Below are 23,708 nucleotides of genomic sequence, written 5' to 3'. Positions count from 1 at the left end.
TCTTGAGGGACGGGATTGTGTTTTTCATCCTGTATTTTTATATTTTCCCGAAAATAAGCGTTTATGTTTTTATAACCGCAAGTTTTGTTGCATAATTTTAGGGTTGGAAAGGGCTTTCTGAGACCAATAATCTATTCCCATCACTGCTAGTAAGTTCTTCACAATCGTTACTCAGTTGTTTCAGTCTAAGAAACAACAGCGCTGAACATTTTAGTCCCTTGCTGTGTTCGGCATCTGGACGAACGCTTTCTGCTCGGGAGACCACGCTAAATGATGTAACTCTCGAGGGACTTGGGCCACGTAACACAAAATGCCCTGCAGCCCACAGACTCAACTCAAAACTGCTCCTCTGAAAAGCGAGAAGGGCATGACTTTGTAGGCAACTTCAAGCTTTGATGCTTCGCAAATAATTTATGTGGAAAAAAATTAAAACACGGTTACGATGGCTCCGGAGACGATACCAGAAGCTTAAGCCCCACTCGTTGAGTTTAGTGTTTTCTCCCAAAACTTCCTGACTCATCCCGCTTCGCCTGTTTCAGGGTTATTCAGTGTCGCTCCACACGACGGTCGTGGGTGGACTCCAGCTAGAAAGACGCACGACGGCCCATCCGTGAGGCGCTCCTAGAACAGCCGGGAAGAAGTCAGACACCCGCGGAAGGAGAAGCAGAGGAGAAACATGACCCTCTGGCCGTTCAGAACCACAGTCTCCTTCCACGACTGGAAGAGCCTCTCCACCTGCGAACATTCAGCCTCACCCAGACTGCAGCGAGCGGCAAGGGTGTACGACGAAACCCGGTCACTCAGTAGCCCCGCCTCAGACTCCAAGTTGGAGCCAGGGCCCAGAAGCCGCCATGAGGCGGCGTTCGCTCCGCCAGCGGGCAGCGGCCACGCGCAGGCGCAGACGAGGCGCTGGCGGTGTTGCCAGTACCACCTGTGTCCAGGGGTGGCGCCAGAGGTCTCGGCGGAAACACTTCAGGCGGGACTTTGGACGTGGTCCGTGACCAGGCCTCGCCAAGTCCGGTTCTTCAAACCTACCAGCGATCCGGAGAACCACGCAGTCTCATTTGATACATCTTAGTTTAGCAATTAATAAATTAATCATCTCTGCTTAGAGGCTGGCTTTTATGCTCGCAACTACAAACCACGACTGACTCAACGGCTTAAAATATGGGGTGGTAAGCCAGTGCCAAATCAGTGCTTCAGAAAAGTGTATAAAGAGTTCCGAGCTGCCCAGAGACACTTTATGGTGGAGGTGTGATTTGAGCTGGGAGCTTAGGAGGAGAAAGCCAGTTCGGGTAGAAATGTCCATTTACAAAAGCAGAGAGGCAGGAAAGATAAAACATGTCTGCTAGAGAGTAAGCAGCAAGGGAGCAGTGCCAGACAGGCAGGGTCAGATTTTAGAGAGATACAACGAGGGAGGGGTACCTGTGTGGCTCAACTGCTTAAGCGTGGGACTCTTAATTTCTGCTCAGGTCATGATCTCCCAGGGGCTCGAGCCCCGCCCCAGGCTCTGCGCTGACAGTGGTGGAACCTGCTTGGGATCCTCTCTCTCTCTCTCTCTCTCTCTGCCCCTCCCCCACTCACACTCTCTCTCTAAACAAACATGAAAACAATTTTTTTAAATATGTTAAAAACAAAAAGGATGATATAATGAAAATGGGGTTTAGGAACAACAGTCCAGGGGGGTAAAAATGTGCCGGAGGGCAGGGGTTATCTGGGAGACTGGCTACTTGCAGGAAGCCTGGCATAAGGAGAAAATATAATCCAGGCTGATGGCAGCAGACACTGCGATCGGGGAGAGGAAGAGCGAGGTACGAGAGATATTTCAAAGGAAACCATCTATATCGGGCCACCAACTAAAATGGTGAAACTGGGGAGGAAACAGATTCAGAAGGATGATGAGGAGTTTAGTTCTGAACGCTTCCCGTGCGACGGCTCAACAGGACATCTAAGAAAGAGCCTGTATGACTGAACAGAGTGGGAGATTCAGCACAAGTTAAGTGAAGGGCCAGAACTCATGCTCTAAAGTCAGAGCAGAGGTGATTATTAACGATATCCAGGTAGATAAACTGAGAGGAAGGAAAAGTCAGGGGCAAAGCCTCGATGGGTTTGTAAAGCGAGGGAGTGTGCAGAAAAGGGAACAAAGCAGAACTGACTGCTGTCCTTGAAAGGTGGCCTCCTTACGAGGTTGGCCCTTGGCTGGTGTCTAGGAACTTGGATTTGGGGACAGCACCCACCACCCACACGGAAAAGGGTGGTCTCCTGTTCGCAAACTGTGTGCAAACAATCCAGTTTATGCTAAAAACCTGCTCTCCTTCCAGGAGTCTGGAATTTCGGTACGTGCTAGGCAGAAGCAGTCTGCGAGACCGGCCCCAGATACGATCTCCCGGCAGTGACTCTCTGATGAGCTTCCCCGGTAGGCGACGTTTCACATGCACCGTGACAGCTTGCTGCTGGGGGATTTAAGTCCATCTTGGGTGACTCCACTGAGAGAGGGCCCATGGGACCTTGCGCCTGGTCCTCCTTAGACTTTGCCCCAGGTGCCTCTCCCTTTATGACTTTGCTATCACTTCACTATAGTAAATCACAGCCGTGAGCAGGACTGTGCCAGTGAATCATCACAATGGGGTGTGTGTCGGAGACCTTGATGCAGCCAATGAGAGAGAAAGGAGAGAACGATCGATCGGTCAGGCTGGACACTCATATCAGGGAAGTCCTTTCGATACGGGAAGACTGTCAACATCTCGGACACGGCAAAATAAGGAAGATTAAAAAAAGATAATGAAATGGCAATCATATCTTTTGGCCCAGTGATTCCGCTTTTACAGATTTATCCTATAAAATACTGGCACGTATGCTTAAAGACGCATATACTGGGATGTACATCACAGCACTAGATACAATCACAAAAGGAAACAGTCCCTTAATGGAAATTGGTTAAAGGAGTTATAGTATATCCATACAGTGGCCCAATTATGCAGCCATGAAAATAAGTGAGAAGCTATAAGTGTGCCAGTCTCTCCAAAATGTATCAAATGGAAAAAAGTCGCATACACAACAGTTTATATACAGGCATACCTCGGAGATATTGTGGGTTCAGTTTCTAAACCGCTTCAATAAAGTGAACACTGCAATAAAGCTATTCAGATAAATTTTTTGGTTTCCCAGTGCATAAAAAAGTTGTTTCGGGGTATCTAGGTGGCTCAGTCAGTTAAGCGTCTTTTGATTTCAGCTTGTGTCATGTTCTTGCAGTTCGTGGGTTCGAGCCCCACATCGGGCTCTGAGCTGACTGCACAGAGTCTGCTTGGGATTCTCTCTCTCATCTCCCTGCCCCTCCCCTGCTTGTGCATGCTCTCTCTCTCTCAAAATAAACTTAAAAAAAAAAAGTTATGGTTACATTATACTGTAGTCTATTAAGTGTGCAATAGCATTGTATCTTTAAAAAAGTGCATTCCTTAACTTAAAAATATTGCTAAAAAAAGCAAACCATCATCTGAGCTTTCAGGAAGCTGTAATCACCGATCGCCATAACAAATATGATAATAATGAAAAAGTCTGAAATATTGCCAGAATCTCCAAACTGTGACACAGAGACACGAAGAGAGCAAAAGAGAGCAAATGCTGTTGGAAAAGCGAGCTGCCACGAGCCCTCGCTCTGTGCGAAGCACTCGGTAAAACGGGGGATCCTACTGTACGACCCAGATGCGGAAGCAAACAGGATCTATGAAGTGATACACACAACACGCACGCTCGGACACTCACGTGTGTTCTCAGGAAGGATCTACAAAACCTGCTGAATGTGACTGCCCTCAGGGAGGGGAACTGAGCACAGGGTAGATGGCAATTTTATGTGTTCGTGAAACCCTCAAATACTCTTTGAATTCTTACAAATGATTTACACATACTCTCTTCAGATTTTAAAAACAATGATGATAAGGGGCGCCTGGGTGGCGCAGTCGGTTAAGCGTCCGACTTCAGCCAGGTCACGATCTCGCGGTCCGTGAGTTCGAGCCCCGCGTCAGGCTCTGGGCTGATGGCTCAGAGCCTGGAGCCTGTTTCCGATTCTGTGTCTCCCTCTCTCTCTGCCCCTCCCCCGTTCATGCTATGTCTCTCTCTGTCCCAAAAATAAATAAAAAACGTTGAAAAAAAAATTAAAAAAAAAAAAAAAACAATGATGATAAAGGAAAAGCCACTGAGGTTTGACACAAATGAAATGAAATTCTGAACGCAGCTTCTGTTCAAACTATGCGGGGCTTGGCGGCACGGGAACAGCAGAAGTGAAACAACAGAAAGACACGGACAGAAACGGAAACAAACCCGAGAGAGGGGAGCCGATCCAGGGAGGAAGACACGACTTTGGTTTTGAACTAAGTCTAAGAAGCGGGAGCCTCAGGTAAAAGGCCGGAACAATTTATACACTGTGTACACGCTCAAAAGGTCTGACGATGATCAGGAAAGACACAAAGAGAAAGCAAAAGACACAACTAGTGAAGACAAGAAAGAAATTAAGAAAGAGTTGAAAAAAATTTAAGAAAGAGTGAAAAAACAACAAAAACGAAAACCAGAGGGCAGAGCTGTGGTGAGGACATCAAGTCCGCAGAAACAGACGCTGACGCTCTCAGGACCGGGACCAGCAAGGGAAGAACAAGGGAACAGAGGCTGGAAGGGACCTCGGAGGTTAAAAGATTTTACTGTTTTAAGGTCAAATGGTAAGGGGTAAGGGACAAAGGATGTCAGGTCAAATGGTAAGGGACAAAGGAGAAAAAGATAATGTGGAAGCGAGCTTCCGAAGGAGAGCGGAATGGTGAGCTTTTGAGCGCCAGGTGGAATGAATGGTTACAAGTGGCCTATTAACTCACAACAGCCAATCTGAGCCGCTGCTAAAATTCCTGAGATTTTAAGGTAATCAGCTGGGATACTGCACAAGCTAGCCTTCGAAAACACTACTTTCTTGCGTTACGGTTATTTTGTTAGTGATCAGTCAAAACCCTGAGGGAGAGCTGGAGCCGAGTGTGCGTGCTCGGCGCTGCGAGTATTTAAGAAATGAAATTTAAAGGGGGCGCCTGGGTGGCGCAGTCGGTTAAGCGTCCGACTTCAGCCAGGTCACGATCTCGCGGTCCGTGAGTTCGAGCCCCGCGTCAGGCTCTGGGCTGATGGCTCGGAGCCTGGAGCCTGTTTCCGATTCTGTGTCTCCCTCTCTCTCTGCCCCTCCCCCGTTCATGCTCTGTCTCTCTCTGTCCCAAAAATAAATAAAAAACGTTGAAAAAAAAAATTTTAAAAAAAGAAATGAAATTTAAAGACAGAGCTCAATGTCATTTTTGCTATTAAGTTCAATCTTTCTACCTCCATCCTTTTCTGCTTTGAGAAGAGACTATACATATACATATATATACGTACATATGCCATCTGCCAAAATTATCTGCTTTGGGACACTGTCACCACGAACCATGCTCAGAACGGCAGCAAGGCCTTCTGGGAGCCCTGGCTGCATTTCCTGCCCTGGGGCAGCACCACTTCCCCAGGCCCTTCCTCAGGAAATGAACGTCAGCGTCGATGTGGTTCAACCCTAGAGCCGCCTGTGCTAACCCCAGAAAATCGGGAACTGTCCGTGTGCTCGCATCAAGATGCGTGCGCACGTTAACCTGCAAAACTGCTTTCGGAGTAACGTTCACAGAAGTCATCTTACTGAAGCGCAGAACTGAGGAGTGTAACCTGACCATCCCTCCCCCTCCAGGCCGGAGCCAACACGGTACTTCGGTCACCCTTGACAGGCAGCATTTTTTTTTTTTTTAATCTTTGCAGAAAGTCAGTCTACAACCTTGAGATGTTTTGAACTCTGGGATCCAGAAAAGCATTTTAAATGTCTCACTGACTTCAAATTCAGTCAGTCTTCCTTTCGAAGCCAGTACTATTTAAGGCTATTTCTTCTAAAACTGAGTTTTGCTTGATGCGGCGATGGTACCTCATTCTGCACAATGACGTCAAAGCTTAGGTTAAGAAAAAGAGTTACAACTACAAAGTGAATAACAAGAAAATGAGACCGGGTCAGGGTCATGCTTCGGGGACCCTCACCGTCCCTCTCTTGCCCACGAGTCTCTGGGGACAGGGGGTTATTTAAAAAAAAAAAAAAAAAAAAAAAAGTAACTCTATCTTAGACCTAAATTCAGGATCCAGCTTCATCTATGTGGAAACTAGACATTTCTGAAGACTCTTAATCACCACGTAAAACTAAAACCCGTTCATTATTTCCAAGGACATACACTGAAAGTTCCAGCAACTGCAGTCCCTGGGGCCCTTGAACCACAAGACTCTCATTCTTCTCTTTCTCCATCTTGCCACTAGCTTTTGGCCTTTTCCCTGCTCAAGTACGAAGCAGTATTTGAAAGGCAAGGGAAAAGCTGAGACATTTACTTCTCATGACCAGGGTCTAATTAAGAAAGAAAATTAAAAACTTTTAGAGCAATGAATCCATTTTCCTTTAAAATATTGTCTTGTGATGATCTTCCCAGCACCAAAGTCAGCTTCCCTCCACCAGACCCCATGCTCTCCCTTCAGAACACGTTCTCACCACCCTGTACGGTCACTGTGCCTTTGTCCTCCACCAGACACCGAGCTCCAAGGGCCGTATCTGTTTTTCGGTCAGCAACCGGCACAGTCCCTCTCACACAGTGGGTACTTTCCATACACGTTCATTGAATTTGATGGTCTCCCCTCCCCAGGAATAGATAATTACTATCCAATTGGATTTGCTCTACATCCTGCCACAGATAAAAAGTGATTTCATAGGAATCAGTTACCGGGTTATAGATGACATTCTGCAGGTTGTTTAGGGACAACATCATTCTTTTCCACCTTATCGTTGATTCAGGTCTCTATTCTACGTATGTTCGAAGGTTTTAAGACTTCTCAGATTGAATCGAAGGCACCTGTCCTGTGTAAAATCAAAACAGAGGGAAAGAAAAATTAGCATGCATCGTTTTTCTTCATATCGTAACTGACTCCAAGTTTAAGTTATATTAGTTTACTGGGAGTTACCAAACAACAGGTTGCTATTACCATCAACGATCTGACCCCCAGATCAGATCAGGGAAGTACCTTCCCTCGTGTACTTACACGCCAAACAATTTGGGATTATCAGCAGGAAACAGGAAACAGTGACTTAAAATATACATTAGTAGAGGAGAGGGCTCAAAATGGCCACACGGGAAGATCCTGAGCTCACCCCCTCCCACGGACACAGCGACTCTACTGCTACACATGGACTACCTCCTTTTGAAGGGGGCCTGGGATCTGGATGAACAGAGCCTGCGCAAGAAGAGGCAGAGATACAGCCTCACGAATGGAAAAACCACACCCCAGGCAACGGCATTCCACAGTCCAGACAGATCTCAAAGGCACGGAAATTTTCCCAGAGGAGTCAGAGATTCAAGCTCACATCAGGCACCCCAACCCTTCCATCCTGCACAGATGGCCCGGCCCCCAAAACAGCTGGCTTTCAGAACCAACAGGGAATCACCCATGAAAACTATAGAACTATAGGGGAAGGAAAACCCATTCTTGAAGGGCCTGTGTGAAGACTCCCTCGGCCCAGAAACCAATACAAAAATACCAGACCAAAAAACACACAGACCAGAGGTGAAGGAGACCCACTTATTAACCTTGGAGCATCTGCGAGAGAAGCTAGGACAGCTGGGCCTCTCCCCGGGAACCGAGACACCGGCGGCAGTCATTTTGCTCTCTCATTCTGCCATGCTGATCCTGGTGGAGGCCATTTTGGAATCCGCTTTCTAGACTGCTCATGTCAGGGGGTGCACACTGCTGAGAGCCCCACATAACCTTATGTCTCAGCATGGCCTTGCTGCCAACAGGACAGTGACCCTGCCCAGCAGAGCAACCTGAAGCGGTTCAGCCAGGCCCAACAGCCAGAGGGGCAGGAGGCCAGCCCTGCCCACCAGAGCACGTACACAGTCGTAGCCCTGCCGCAGGGGAGAACCCTGGAGCAGCTGGCTCTGGTGGCCAAGGGGGAGCGCGTGTCTATGCCCCATAGGACATCCACATAAAGCCGCTCCTTCAAGAACAAGAAGACCAGGAGACAGAGCTGAACTACTTCATACATACAAACACAGAGTTAGGCAAAACGAGACAGAACAGTATGTTCCAAACATAAGAACAAAACTTCAGAAAAAGAATGAAACAAAACAATGTACCCAATAAAGAGTTCAAAGTCATGGTCGAAAAGATGCTTACTGAACCAGGGAGAAGAGCGAATGAACAGTGAGAACATCAGCCAAGGGAAAATGCAAGAAATTACCAAAAAAAACAGAAAGGAATCTAAACATAACATGAAAGAAAGTCATAAAGTCACAGGAGAAGAGAGCAAGAGAACTGTAAAATCAACCAGAAAACCATCAACAAAATGGCGATAAATACATACCTGTCAATAATTACTTTAAAAAAGTAAATGGACTAAATGCTCATCAAAAGGCTTAGGATGGCTGAATGGATTTCAAAACAAAACACAAAAACAAAAACACACAAGGTAGAGGACTGTGGGAAGCCGGTGGAGTAGGAGGACCCTAAGTTCACGGTGTTCCCAGATAACATTCATATCAGCATAAAACAGAAAATGGCCCAAAGGCAGAACAAACTCCGCAACTAAAGGAAGAAAAAAGACCACACAGAAGAGGGTAGGAAGGGTGGAGACACAGTGGAAAGCTAAACACACAGTCCAGGAGGGAGGAACCCACAGGTGCAGAGAAGGGAAACGGACTATCACACCAAGAAGACCGCACAGGGAAGACAAATCCCCGTAACATCTGGCTTTGAAAACCGGAGGGGCTAGATTTTGTGAGTTCATACAACCAGTGGGATTTAAACCTGGAATTTTAAAAATCAGTGGGCTCAGCTATGGGAAAGCCGGGAGGGAGAGAAGCTGAATCCTTGACCTTAAAGAAATGGCTCAACAAACAGCCCAGAGATACTGCCTAGATAAGCAGCAATTTGAAAAATGCCTGAGGCACATGGGAGATGTATTCACTCATCTCAGAGCACATCCAGCAGGAACAGAGATCAACAGGGTACTGCTCCAGGAGCAAAGACCCTGGTGAGCACTATTTCCCTCTCCCCACCCTGCATAAACACACAGCCACCTGTGGGAGCCAAAGCTGTGCTGACATTCACCACCTGAGGTGCTTCCACTGCTTCAGGAATCTGCCCCTCCTAGCCAGGCCTGCCTCATTCTGCTTCAGGACCTCTCCTGCGAGAAAACCAGCAGCAGGCAAACCTTGCTAACACCACTGCCCCACCGCACCCCTCTAGCCCCCATGTTGGGGGTCCACCCCCTCCGATACGCTCTGGGCTGGAGCCCATTCAAACCAGGGCCACAAGCCTGGCCATGTGCAAGCAGCCCCAACGGGGGCCAGCACCACTCCAAAGTGACTCCCGCCTTGGGGAGAGGGGACGATTACCACACACACCAGTCTGACTGTGGACCCAGCAGTGGGCTGGGGGCAGACACCTGCTCTGACTGCAGACCCCACCCACCAACTAAAGCTTCTCAGGGAACAACGCAGACGGCTCACCCTGAAGTTCGGAGCTACTGCATCTCTGGCAAATGCCTGCTCTGACTCAACTCAAGCCCAAGGCAGCCCGAGACTGGTCCACTAACACCACAGGGACCAAACGCTGTCCGCAGCCGGCAAAGACAGCCACTGCAAATGAATGGGCTGAAGTCAAAAGTGGCTCAGCCACAACAGCAGGGTGCATGCAACACACACGATACCCCTCAGTGAACAGGAGCTCCTCTTCATAAAGCCATGATTTTCAAGAGCAGGAAATGTAGGAGACTTTCCTAACACAAAGAAACAGACCCAGAGAGTTAGACAAAATGAGGAGACAGATGAATATGTTCCAAACAAAAGAGTAGGACAAAACCACAGGGGAGACCTAAGCAAAAGGGAGACAATATGCCAGATAGACAATGCAAAGTAATGGCCATAAAGTACACACCTGACTTGAGGAGGAAAGTGGAGGATGTCAGACAGACACTGAACAGAGATTTAAAAAAACAAAAAACAAAAAAACAAAAAAACAATCGAAGATGAGGAACACAATAGATGAAATTAAAATACACTAATGGAATAAATAGTAGAGTACCAAAGCAGAAGAATGAATCAATGACCTAGAGGAGAGAGTAATGGAAAGTAATCAAGCTGAGCAGTTGAAAGAAACAAATTATGCAAAATTAGAACAGGGAACTCAGTGACTCCATCAAGCTCAACATTCATACTATAGGAATCCTAGAAGGAAAGCGAGAAAACAGGGGACAGAAGTGTTATTTGAAGACATAATAGCTGAAATCTTCCCAAATCCAGGAAGAAAACAGACATCCAGATCCAGGAGACACAGAGAGCCCCAAGAAAATCAACCCAAAGTGGTCCACACCAAGACACATAGTAATTAAAATGGCACAAAGGTAGTGACAACAAGAGAATTTTAAAAGCAGCAAAAGAAAACAGTTACATACAAGGGGAACCCCATGAGGCTATCAGCTGATCCTTCAACAGAAACCATGCAGGCCAGAAGGGAGTAGAATGATATATTCAAAGTGCTGCAAGGAAATAAATCTGCAGCCAATAATACTCTATCAAGCAAGGCTATCATTCGCAATAGAAGGAGGCACATGCAAGCTAAAAGTAAAGGGACGGAGAAACATCATGCAAACAGATTTAAAAAGAAAGCCAGAGTAGCAACACTTATATTGGTCAAAACAGACTTTAAAACAAAGACTACAAGAGGCAAATAAGGATACTATATAATCATAAAGGGGACAACCCAACAAGAAGATATAACAATTATAAATACTTATGCACCTGATATGGAAGCACCCAGATACATAAAACCATTCATAACAAACATAAAGGAACTAATCAATAGTAATACAATAGTAGTAGGGGCTTGAACACCCCACTCATATCAATGGACAGATAATCCGAACAGAACATCAACAAGAGAACAGTGGCTTTGAATGACACGTTGGACCAGATGGATTTAACAGACATCAGAGCATTCCATCGTAAACCAGCAGAAAACACATTCTTTTCAAGTATACATTCTCAACAACAGATCACATGTCAGGCCACAAAACAAGCATCAATGAATTAAAAAAGATCAAAATCATACCATGCAGCTTTTCTTCTAGTTTCGGTGAAACTAGAAGTTGACCACAAGAAAAAATGTGGAAAGAGCCAAATACATGGAAGTTAAAACATGCTACTAAACACTGGATGGGTCAATAAAAAAAAAATCAAAGAGGAAATAAAAAAATATATACATGGACACAAATGAAAATGAAAACACACAGTCCAAAATCTTTGGGATGCAGCAAAAGCAGTTATAAAAGGGAAGTTTAGAGCAATACAGGCCTACCTCAGGAAGAAAAATCAAAAATTAAACAATCTAGGGGGACCTGGTGCCTCAGTCAGTTAAATGTCCGACTTTGGCTCAGGTCACGATATTGTGGTCCATGAGTTTGAGCCCTATGTCAGGCTCTGTGTTGATAGCTCAGAGCCTGGAGCCTGCTTTGAATTCTGTGTCTGCCTCTCTCTCTCTGCCCCTCTCCCACTTGCACTTGCTCTCTCTGTCTCTATCAAAATAATAAATAAACATTAAAAAGAAAAAAACAAACTAAGCAATCTAACCTTAAACCTCAAGGAACTATGAAGAAAAAAAAAACAAAACCAGCAGAAGGAAGGAAACAATAAAGATTACGGCAGAGACAAAGGATACAGAAACTTAAAAAACCAATAGAACAGATTAGTGAAAACAGGGGCTGATCTTTTCTTTGAAAAAATCAACAAAATTGATATGCCTTTACCCAGACTCATTAAGTAAGACCAAAAAAATCAGAAATGAAAGAGGAGAAAAAACAACAACACAGAAATACAAAGGATTGTAAGACAATATTATGAAAAACTATATGCCAACAAATTAGGCAAGCTAGAAGAAATGGATAAATTCCTAGAAACACATAACCTACCTAAATTGAAGAAGAAATAGAAAATTTGAATAGACCGATTACTAGCAATGAAACTGAATCTGAAAATTAAAAACGCCCAATAAAGAGAAGTCCAGGACCAAATGGCTTCGCAGGTGAATTCTACCAAACATTTAAAGAAGAGTTGCTACCTATTCTCAAACTATTCCAAAAAAGATAAAAGGAAGAAAAACTTCCAAATTCATTCTATGAGGTCAGCATTATCCTGATACCAAAACCAAATAAAGATATCACAAGAAAAGAGAACTACAAGTCAACATCTCTGATGAACACAGATGCAAAAATCTTCAACAAAATATTAGCATATCAAATCCAACAATACATTGAAAAAATCATTCACTACGATCAAATGGAAGTTACTTTTGGATACAAGGGTGATTCAATATTCCCAAGTCAATAAACATGATACACCACATCAATAAGAGAAGGATTAAAACCATACGGTAGTTTCAATGGATGCAGAAAAAATATGTGACAAAGTACAACATCCATTCATGAGAAAAACCCTCAATAAAGTAGGTTTAAATGGAACATATCTCAATATAGTAAGAGCCATATATGAAACCCCACAGTTAATACCATCCTAAATGGGGAAAAACTGAAGAGGTTTTCCCCTAATGTCAGGAATAAGACAAGAATGTTCACTCCGTCACCACTTCTATTCGGCACAGTACTGGAAGTACTAGCCACAGCAGTCAGACAAGAAAAAAGAATAGCAGGGACCCAAATTAGTTAATAAGGCCTGTCACTATTTGCAGATGACATAATACTATGCATAGAAAACCCTAGAGACCACACCAAAAAACTACTAGAACTGCTGAAGCAATTCAGTAAGGCCACAGGATACCAAATCAATGTACAAAAATCTACTGCATTTTTATACACTAATAATGAAACAGTAGAAAGAGAAATTAAGAAAACTCCCATTTCCAATTGCACCAAAAATAGTAACATCTCTAAGGAATAAAGTTAACCAAGGAGGTAAAAGACTTGTACTCTGAAAACTGATGAAAGAAACTGAAGATGGCACAAATGGAAAGACTTTCCAGGCTCGTGGAATTTGGAAGAACAACATTTGGGAGAACAAATGTTGTTAAAATGCTGATGCTACCGAAAAACCACGTGTATGCTACCCGAAGCAATCTACATATTCAACACAATCCCTACCAAGATAGCAACAGCATTTTTCACAGAACTATAACAAATAATCCTAAAATTTGTATGAAACCATAAAATATCCTGAATTGCTGAAGCAATCTTGAAAAGGAGAAACAAAGCCAGAGGTATCACAATTCCAGATTTCAAGTTATATTACAAAACTGCAGTATTCGAAACAATATGGTACAAAAATAGACACACAGATCAAGTGGACAGAATAGAAACAGAAAATAAACCTGTGATGTTATGGTTAATTAATCTTCAGCAAATGAGGGAATAAGGAATTGGAAAAAACAAAACAAAACATGCAATAAGGAAAAAAACACTCTCTTCAACGTCTATATGCTGCCTACAGGAGACTCACTTAAGATCTAAAAACACACACCAACTCAAAGTGAAAGGATGGAAAACACATTCTACACAAATAGGAAAGAAAAGCAAGCTGGTACAGCAATACTTGTACCAGACAAAACAGTTTTTAAAACAAAGACTGAAACAAGAGACAAAGGAGCATTACATAATGATAAATCAACCCAACAAGAAGATGTAGCAGTTATAAATATTCATTCACCCAACACAGAAGCACCTAAATATATACAGCAAATACTAACAAACACAAGAGGATAAATTAACAGCAATACAGTAACAGTAGGGAACTTTAACACCCCCACTTACATCATTGTATAGATCATCCAGGCAGAAAATTAGTAAGTAAACACTGGCCTCGAAAGGCACATTAGACCAGGTGGACAGAACAGATACATTCAGAACGTCCCCTCCAAAAAGAGCAGATTACAAATTCTTCTCAAGTACGCATGCAAATTCTCTAGGAAAGATCACATGTTAGGCCACAAAATAAGTCTCAATAAATTTAAGAAGACTGAAATCATATCAAGCAACTTTTCCAACCACAGTGGAATTAGAAATCTAGAAATCAATTACAAAAAGAAAACAAACAAAAAAAACCCCACAAACATGTGGAGACCAAAGAACACGCTACTAAACAACCAAAGGGCCAATGAAAAAAAGTCAAAGGAGAAATAAAAGATACCTTTAAACAAATGAAAACACACCATTCTAAAATCTATGGGATGCAGCAAAACTAGTTCCAAGAGGGAAGTTCATAGCCTATCTCAAGAAAAAAGAAAAAAAAAGAAAGAAAAAGAAAAAAAGAAAAAAATCTAATCTTAAACTTCAAGGAAATAGAAAAAAAGAACACAGTACAAAATTAGTAAAAGGAAGGAAATAATAAAAATCAGAACAGAAATAAATGAATAGAGACCAAAAAAAGTAAAGATCAATGAAAGGATTCTTTGAGAAGATAAACAATACAGATAAACCTTTAACCAGACTCATCAAGAAAAAGACAGGGGCACCTGGGTGGCTCAGTCAGTTGAGTGTCTGACTCCTGATGTAGGCTCAGATCATGATCCCAAGGTTGTGGGATTGAGCCCCACACTGGGCTCCACACTAAGCATAGAGCCTGCTTGGAATTCTCTCTCTCTCCCTCTGCCCCTCTCCCCTGCTAGGAAAGAAGGCAGGAAGGCAGGAAAGGAAGGGAAGGAAGGAGGGAGGGGTGGGGAGGGAGAAAGGAAGGAAGAAGACAGGGACGAAAAAACAAAATCATAAATGAAAGAGAAGTTACAACTGATATCCAGAAATACAAAGGATCATAAGACACTACTAGGGATGATTATATGCCAAAAAATTGGACAACCTACAAGAAATGGATACAATCTTTCAAGACCGAATCAGGAAGAAACTGAAAACCTGAAGAAACTAATTACTAGTAAGGAAATTGAATCAGTAACCAAAAAACTCCTAATAAACAAAAATTCAATACTAGAAAGCTTCACAGGTGAATTCTGCCAAACATTTCAAGAATTGGGGTTATTTTATTTATTTATTTATTTTGAGGGAGAGAGAGAGAGAGAGAGAGCGAGCGAGCATGTGCAGGGGAGGGGCAGAGAGAGAGGGAGAGAGAGAATTCCAAGCAGGCTCCACACTGTCAGCACAGAGCCTAACGTGGGGCTCAATCCCACGAACCATGAGATCATAACCCGAGCCGAAATCAAGAGTCAGACACTTAACCAACCAAGCCACCCAGGCACCCCAACATTTCAAGAATTGCTAAGACCTGTTCTTCTCAAACTCTTCCAAAAAACTGAAGAGGAAGGAACACTTCCAAACTTATTCTACAAGGCTAACATTACCCTGGTACCAAAACCATAGAAAGACATTACACAAAAAGAGAAAATTATAGGCCAATATCCCTGATGAACATAGATGCAAAAATCCACCACAAAACATTTACAAACTGAATTCAGCAGTATATTAAAAGGATCATACACATGATCAAATGGGATTTATTCTGGGGATTCAAGGTTGTTTCAATATCCACAAATCAACGTCATACACCATATTAATGAAACGAAGAATGAAAATCATATGAACATCTCGATACAGAAAAAGCTTACATTCAATATCCACTTAGGATAAAAAATCTCTATAAAGTGAGCACAGAGGGAACATACCTAAATGTAATAGAGGCCATATACAGGCCTACAGCTAATATCATACTTAACAGCAAAAAGCTTAAAGCTCTTCCTGCCGTATCAGGAACAAGTGTGCCCACCAATACCACTTTTATTCATCACAGTTTTGGAAGCCCTAGTCACAGCAATTAGGCAAGAAAAAATAAATAAAAGGCATCCAAATCGGACAGGAAGAAGTAAAACCGTCACTATTTCCAGATGACCTACTACATATAAAAGACCCTAAAGCCTCTGCCAAAAAACTATCAGAATAAAAGAATTCAGTAATGTTGCAGGACTGAAAATCAACATGCAGAAATCTGCTGCATTTCTGTACACTAATAATGAACTCTCTGAAACAGAAATTAACAATCCCATTTACAATCGCATCAAGAAGAATAAAGTACCTAGGAATAAATTTAATCATTTGAGGTGAAAAACCTGTACTCTCAAAACTACAAGGCACTGATGAAAGAAACTGAAGACCACACAAATAAGTTAAAAGATATGTCGGGGCGCCTGGGCGGCTCAGTCGGTTAAGCGTCAGACTTCGGCTCAGGTCATGATCTCATGGTCCGTGAGTTCGAGCCCTGCATCGGGCTCTGTGCTGACAGCTCAGAGCCTGGAGCCTGCTTCAGATTCTGTGTCTCCCTCTCTCTGACCCTCCCCCGTTCATGCTCTGTCTCTCTCTGTCTCAAAAATAAATAAACATTAAAAAAAATTAAAAAAAAAAAGATATGTCATGTTCACAGACTGGAAGAATTAATGTTATCAAAATGCCCATACTACCCAAAGCAATCTACAGATTCAACGCAATCCCTTTCAAAATGCCAATGGCATTCTTCACGTAACTAGAACAAACAATCCTAAAATCTGTATGGAACCACAAACAAAACCAAAAACAAATAGCCAAAGCAATCTTGACAAAGAACAACAAAGCTGGAGGTACCATGCTCCCAGATTTCAAAGTGCACTCCAAAGTACATAATCAAAAACAGACACATGGCGGGGGGGGGGGGGGGGGGGGGGGGGGGGGGGGGGGGGAACCAGACACATAGCTCAATAGAACAGAACAGAGAGCGGAGAAATAAACCCACGCTTACATGGTCAATTAATTTATGACAAAGGAGGCAAGAATGGAGAAAAGATAGTCTCTTCAATAAATGATGGTGAGAAAACTGGACAAGCTACATGCCAAAGAATGAAACTGGGCCACTTTCTTATGCCATACACAAAAACAAACTTAAAACGGATTAAAAACTTAAATATAAAACCTGAAACCATAAAACTCTTAAAAGAAAAAACATCGGCAGTAAGCTCTTTGACGCCAATCTTAGCAGTATTTTTTTGGATCTGTCTCCTCAGGCAAGGACAACAAAAACACATTTTGTTAATAACAAATTAACAAGTGGGTCTACATCAAAATAAAAAGCTTTTGCATAGTGAAGGAAACCATTAACAAAAAGGAAACTTACTGGATGGGAGAATACATTTGCAAATAATACATCTGATAAGGGGTTAACATCCAAAATACATAAAAAACTCCTACAACTCAACATCAAACAATCAGATTAAAAAATGAGCAGAAGACCCGAATAGACATTTTTCCAAACATAAACCTCATACAACTATTGAATCACTATGTTACAACTGAAACTAACACAATGTTCTATGTCAACTACTATTCAATAAAAAAAGAAACAGTTTATCAGATCATGCAGGCACCTTAACGCAGGAGAAGAGGTTAATTGTGATAAGTAAAATCAGCACTAACTGTCCTTTATTTTTACCACCAAATCCTGAGGTTGCTCAAACAGAAATAAACCAAATAATAAACTTAAAACAATACACTCCTAGAAATTCTCTAACTTGGAATTTATTACTAAAAATAAAATAATAGCAAATCGTCCTGTACAACTACCAAAGATACTCATTTATCTCATCGGTAAAATGAAAATAATAGCATTCACCTGACACGTTTGTCCTGAGGGTTAAATGAATTAATAAAGCAATGGAAAGAAAGTGCTTTATAAATTTGAGCTCTTATTTTAATAGAAGGCATTCCTCTTCCTCCTCCAAAGGAAACTAGTCAAAAAGAAAAAAGTCTAAGCCCTTGAATAACAAGGATACAGTTTTCCTTGTGGCTTAAAACTATGGGGGGCGGGGGGCAGGGGGCGGTTGCTACGCATTAGCCACAGTTTGAAAGATGAAAGCACCCCACTGACACAAGTACCCATTTAATAGCTCCGGCGAAGATTAAAGACATCAAGCACAACTAAAAGAGAAACGAAAGTAAAACTTCCTACATTTTACTTCCGCCAATTCTCTCATCGCACCAAAGAACAATACGCAGTCACCACAACTATGAGTTTCTATTAAGAAAAACAAGAAACTGCATCCTTCTTGGTTTACCACCTGAATGCCCTAAACTGTCATTAATTTAGACCTTAGTCAAAACCTCGAAACTCTTCCTTCTGCTCCGTAAAATTCAGGAAGCGCGAATACGAGCAGAGGGAAAGGATACAGAGATGCCATAGCCACATTCATAATTTACATCGCGACCAGAGAGTGACCCGATTTAAGCCACAGGCTTGCAGGAAACCGGTTGTTCCCAAAGGAGCCACACGGACGGGTCCTGCAGTTTATTCGCTTCACAAAGAGCCATCATTATGTTTTGCGGACAAAGCAATTCAAGTGACCTCCGTTTCCGAACTTTAACACTGCAGTCAAATGACTCGGCATCTTGCACCAACGTGTTCAGGGTCCGGGAGAGCAAAGCAGGTCTGTCACTAAACGCACAGAACTTGTCCTTTAAAAGGTGGCGCAGGAGAACCCCGGGCAATCTGGCGGGGGGGCAGCAGGTGCGAAGGCAGACCTGGTGGGGAGGGTCTGCAGCGGGGCAGCGGGAAGGGCCGCGGCTCCCGATACCCGCTCCCTCCCGGGAGCTTTCCCGCCACCCCGCCCCACGCTGCCGCGGAGAGGACCGGTGGGACGGGGTGCACCCAAGAGGTCCCACCCACCAAACTCCGAAGTGGAGACAGCGATGTCCGCATCCCCTCCTCGGCCGGCGCGCCCACCGCAGCACCCAGCGGCTCCCCGCCCCGGAGAATGGCCGCCGTCCGACTCACCGCGGGATCGGCGTGGCCGGCGCTCCACGCACCCGGCTGTTTCTCCGCCGCCGCGCGTCGTCCGGGATCCCGGGATGCGTGGGCGGCTACGGGAAGCGAGAGGAGTCAGTCCGCTTCCATTTCCCGGTTCGCGCGCCGCGGGGGCGTCGCCGTCGGCCCCGCCTCCGTCTGCTGGGCGTGCTCGGGGCTCTGCTGGCGTGCGGCCACCCCCCAGCCGGGCCTCCTGCACAGCCTCCGGGGATCGGAACGCGACCGGCTTGCTGCGGGACGAACGGAGGGGAAGGACGGCAGAGAGTGTTTTACAAATTCCCGAGCGCACCCACCTGCCCCTGCCCCGTAGTCAGGGTGGGAGTGGACGGAAGTGGGTTGGAAAGGAGAAAGCTGATGCTCCCTCGGCCCGGGGCTTTCCGCCGGCTCCGGTGTCCCGGCCTCTGCCGTGGGTCAGAGTCCAGATGGTGCTATGAAAGATAACCCGACGTGGACTCGCCCCTTTTTGCCAGTGCACACCCTGGGGTGTCAGTGAAATGGTGGGGGGATAGGGTCAGTTCGGCTGGACCGCGCCCAGCCGGGGGCGCCCCGTCTGGTTAGTCTAATGGACTTGCCTCCGCTGTGGATCACCCGCCAATTACTTCGTATGTTGTTGGTGTTTCCTAAATTACACACCTCCCTAGGGGAAAATGTCAGCAGTATGGGGCACAGTAACGAGCAGAGGAGATGTTTAGTAAAGGACCGATTTCTCACCCAAGGACCCACACTGACCACTAGTTTGCTGTAAAAACAGAAATACAAATAAAGTCATGTACCTTGGACAGCTGGCTGCTTTCAGTTTCTTTTCTGTTAGGGACCGCAAAGTTCTCACGTTCCTACTTGTCTCTGCTGGATTTGTATCCACGTTTGTTTTGAAAGACCGTTTTGGTGTCCCGGCTCTGGGCTTTCTTCTCGGTGGCTTTGGTTATTATTTTGTATTTAAATTGAGAAATTCATCACAAATCCCATACCTGTGAACTCACGTTCCGATTTACTATTCCTTTTTGCTCTCTCTCCTACTCATTTTCCAAGTTTGATTCACTGTCCAGGATCCAATTTCAATAGCTGCATTTAACCCTTGACGTACTCTACCTTGGATTTGTACTTCTGCTTCTGCGGGTTGTGTTTTATCTATCAAATTCGATTTTAAATTGAAAAGAGAAACTTGTATGTTCCCCCCAATGCCCAGTGTAATGCTTTACGTGAAGTAGACACTGAATATTGAGTTGAAGTAATAGGTTATTGACAAGGTGGGGAGCAATTAAATATCTACACAATTTTGCCTGGGTTTAGTACCTCTCCTTTGCAAAAGAAGTTGAACTCAGTACACATCAGTGCTCTTTTTCTTTGTTAAGGGCAAATGTGACTAAGTAAATGAGCCAGAAATCCAGTGTTGAAGTAATTCTATATTAAAATATGCACAAAACCAGAGAACCTATTCTTAGAAATAACCCACTCATTAGTCCTGTTTTGTTTAATGAGCTCAGTATGTTTTTACATCATTTAAAATCTTACAAATATATGCTAAATGCCCACCCTGACAAGGCACAGTGATAAGGGATACAGGTATACTAAAAAGTTTTTGTAGTGTTTGCCTCGTGGGACGCTTCTAGATGCAAAGAAGAGACATAGGGGCGCCTGGGTGGCTCAGTGGGTTAAGCGTCTGACTTTGGCTCAGGTCATGATCTCGCAATTCGTGAGTTGGAGCCCTGAATCGGGGTCTGTGCTGACAGCCTGGAGCCTGCTTCGGATTCTTTGTCTCCCTCTCTCTCTGCCCCTCCCCCGCTTGTGCTCTGTCTCTCTGTCTCTCAAAAATGAATAAATGTAAAAAAAAAAATGTTTTTTTTAAAAGAAGAGACATAAATAAATAGAAGTCCCATATCTCTTCCTTGGATTATTGCAGAAGCCTCATAATTGGTCTCCCTGCGTTTGCCCTTGTTCCCCTGCAATCTGATGTCAACTCAGCAACCAGAGGGATCATGACAAAACATAATTCAAACAATGTTACTCCTCTGCTAAAACTTGCCACTGACTGATGTTCCTTCTTTGAGTGGATATCCCTGTCCTTACATGATCTACCCACCATCTCCACACACACTCATTTCGTTTCCTACTTCATGTTCATGCCTCCTCTCTCATTCTGCAGCAAGCACTGGCCTTCTTGGTATTTTTATGGCACGCTTGTCACACCTCCCAAAACCTTTGCATCTAACATTTCCTTTCCCCCCTAAACTCCCCCTAAACTCAAATATCAATTTTCAGCGAAGCCTCTTCTGACCACCATATTTAAAATTGCAAACCCCCTCCCAACACACACACACACACACACACACACACACACACACACACACAATTCCTATCACTTTTCCTTCCTTTATTTTTCTCTAGAACTTAACCATATGCCAATGTGCTGTATAATTTACCTTTTTATTTTATATGACTTCACCCACCAAATGATGAGCTCCATGAAGACAGAGGGTTTTCACTATTCTTGTTTCAATGGGGTTGACATTCCCATGGGGGACACAGATAGTGATGAGTTTCAGAGAAGACTTAAAAAGGATGATGTCATTGGGAGCACTTGGGTGGCTACTTCAGTTGGGTGCCAGGGAAAGAGGTGATATTTGAACTGCTGGTGAGTGAAAGAGGAAGCCATGGCAGATCTTGGGAAAGAGCATTCTAGGCAGAGGGAACAGCTCACACAAGGTCCCTAAGGCTGAGAAATGCATTCAGTGTGTTCAGGAACAGAAAGGCCACAAGCATAGCAGAAGCAAAGCAAAGGAGACAATGATGTGAGATGAAGTCATGGGATTTGATGAGGTCACCTAAGAGCGTAGACAGATGGAGAATTTGATCGAGGACAGAGCCCTGGGGAGATAAGTCAGGAAAAGAAAAGTCCATCAAAGAGACTGAGAAGAGGCAGCCATGCAGCCTTGCCAGGAGTGGTATTCTAGAAGCCAAAGAAAGGAAGTGCTTTAAGGAAGAGCAGCCAGTTGTGTCACATGCTGCCGAGAGGTCAAGGAAAATAGACATTTCCAATGGATTTTGCAACATGGAGGTCATCAGTGACTGACTTGGAAGTGGGTTGAGAAATACGAGGTGAAGAAGTGGCAGAAATCACGACTAATCAATATTTTAAGTTTCGCTGTGAAAAACAGAGAAACTGCCGTAGCTCAGAAAGCAGTGGGGTAAAAAGAAGATTTTGATTTCGTTTTGTTTCTATCTCTGTGTTTAAAAAGAGAAGCTACTACAGCGGTGCTTGGCAGACTTGGGACAAGCCAGCCACAATCAGAACCACATTTCCATCGTGACTTGTTACATACGTACTTAAAATCATGAAAACAAAAATTTGCAAAACAATACCCGTGTTATACAATGCGTTCCAATTCTTCATTTAAAAATGCTGCTGATTACCCACTAAAATGTTTCCAGGCCCCACTAATGGATTGGAAACTGAGGTTGAAGAACACTTTCGGGGAGTGTCGGAGCTGGCTCACACTGGCTTGCAGGAGCCAATTTTGCACACCTCTTCCATGTTGATAGCTTGAAAATGGCCAGAAACGGAAGTACTTATACCAGGGACATAGACAACCATGACAACTTAGGGCCACCCCCCACTGCCCCCAGCCCAAAGCCAGGTGTTAAACATTTACCACCACACTACTGACTGTACTCATATGAACGATCCAGTAGAGCGGAAAACACTAACCATGTAGAAGAAAGGGATGGTCACAAGAGTGCTTCTGGAGATGATGTTGCCCAAAACACACAGCAATAAAATTTTGGAATATCAGTTCAAAACAACAACATAGAGATTACCAATTATTTGCAGACAATTGTCTTAGAGTTCCAAAGCTGAAGGGATCCTTTCTAGTGGGATCAATTTCATCTCTTAATGGCCTCTTTCCTTACTCAAGAAGACACATTCATATAGTGTCGTGTGGCTGCAGATTTGGAAATAGTATGATATAGAGATATTGTCTTACAAGCAAAATGTGAAATAATGTATATTTAATGATGTGCATCATGTTGTTTAAAGGTGGGAAGCACTTCTGGTGGTGATTTTGCTTATTATTGTGTTGCTGGGTTTTTGTTATTATAAGTAAATTTTTTCTTTGCCTCCAAGCATTGATTAAATGGTGGTGCCAGTGCTGGGAAAATACGCCTCAAATTAATAACTGTGGCATACAGGGGCACCTGAGTGGCTCAGTTAGTTAAGCCTCTGACTCTTGATTTCAACTCAGGTCATGATCTCATCGTTGTGAGACGGGGCTCTGAGCTGCGCATAGAGCCTGCTTAAGATTCTCTCTCTCCCTCTCCCTCTGCCCCACCCTGCTCTCTCTCTCTCTTTCTCTCTCTCGTGCTCAAAAAAAAAAAAAAAAAAAAAAAACAAGTAATAATTTTGGAATACAAGTTAGATGTGCTAAAACACTGTAAAGTACTTTAAATGACTGCTTCGATAATTATTCATGCTGTGAATGTAGAAGTCAAAACTCTAGAACCTTTAGCAAAAATAATCTATAAAAAAATTCAAAACCCTGCACAATAATTATAGATTTATGAGCTCTGAGACTGTATACCCTGCTTTCCCTTTACTTCTATGAGAAAATTTGTCTTGAATTATGCAGATTTTAAATTATTCAGTCTTTAAGACTGCATTCTTTTATTTATTTATTTTTTAAGTAATCTCTACATCCAATGAGGGGCTGGAACTCAACCCCGAGATCAAGACTTGCATGCTCTAAGGACTGAGCCAGCCAGGCGCCCCAGAAGTACATTCTTTACAATACCACAGCACTTACATTC

General features: G+C 43.7%; 1 protein-coding gene across 11 annotated transcripts in view; it reads right to left on the bottom strand.

The window, feature by feature from the left end:
• LGALS8 (galectin 8) overlaps window positions 1–19,000 on the bottom strand; it is a 30,494-nt gene extending 11,494 nt beyond the window's left edge. For 4 of the 11 annotated variants that reach the window (XM_058696245.1, XM_058696254.1, XM_058696253.1 and 1 more), the window contains exons 1-2: window positions 18,876–19,000; window positions 6,798–6,931 (exon numbers count right to left, since the gene is read on the bottom strand). In XM_058696245.1, the coding sequence (XP_058552228.1) occupies window positions 6,798–6,842 (45 nt within the window). In that variant the 5' untranslated portion in view covers window positions 6,843–6,931; window positions 18,876–19,000. Of the gene's footprint in view, window positions 1–6,797; window positions 6,932–9,581; window positions 9,851–18,446; window positions 18,715–18,767 lie in introns of those variants that run through there. The other 7 variants (XM_058696247.1, XM_058696249.1, XM_058696246.1 and 4 more) reach the window with 7 other exon arrangements.
• Window positions 19,001–23,708: the final 4,708 nt, after the last annotated feature.

This window comes from Neofelis nebulosa, chromosome 13 (genome assembly GCF_028018385.1).
Source record: "Neofelis nebulosa isolate mNeoNeb1 chromosome 13, mNeoNeb1.pri, whole genome shotgun sequence".
In the NCBI taxonomy this organism is placed as follows: Eukaryota; Metazoa; Chordata; class Mammalia; order Carnivora; family Felidae; genus Neofelis; species Neofelis nebulosa.
Note: the sequence above shows the minus strand (reverse complement) of the source record. Positions and strands in the feature narration are given on the sequence as shown.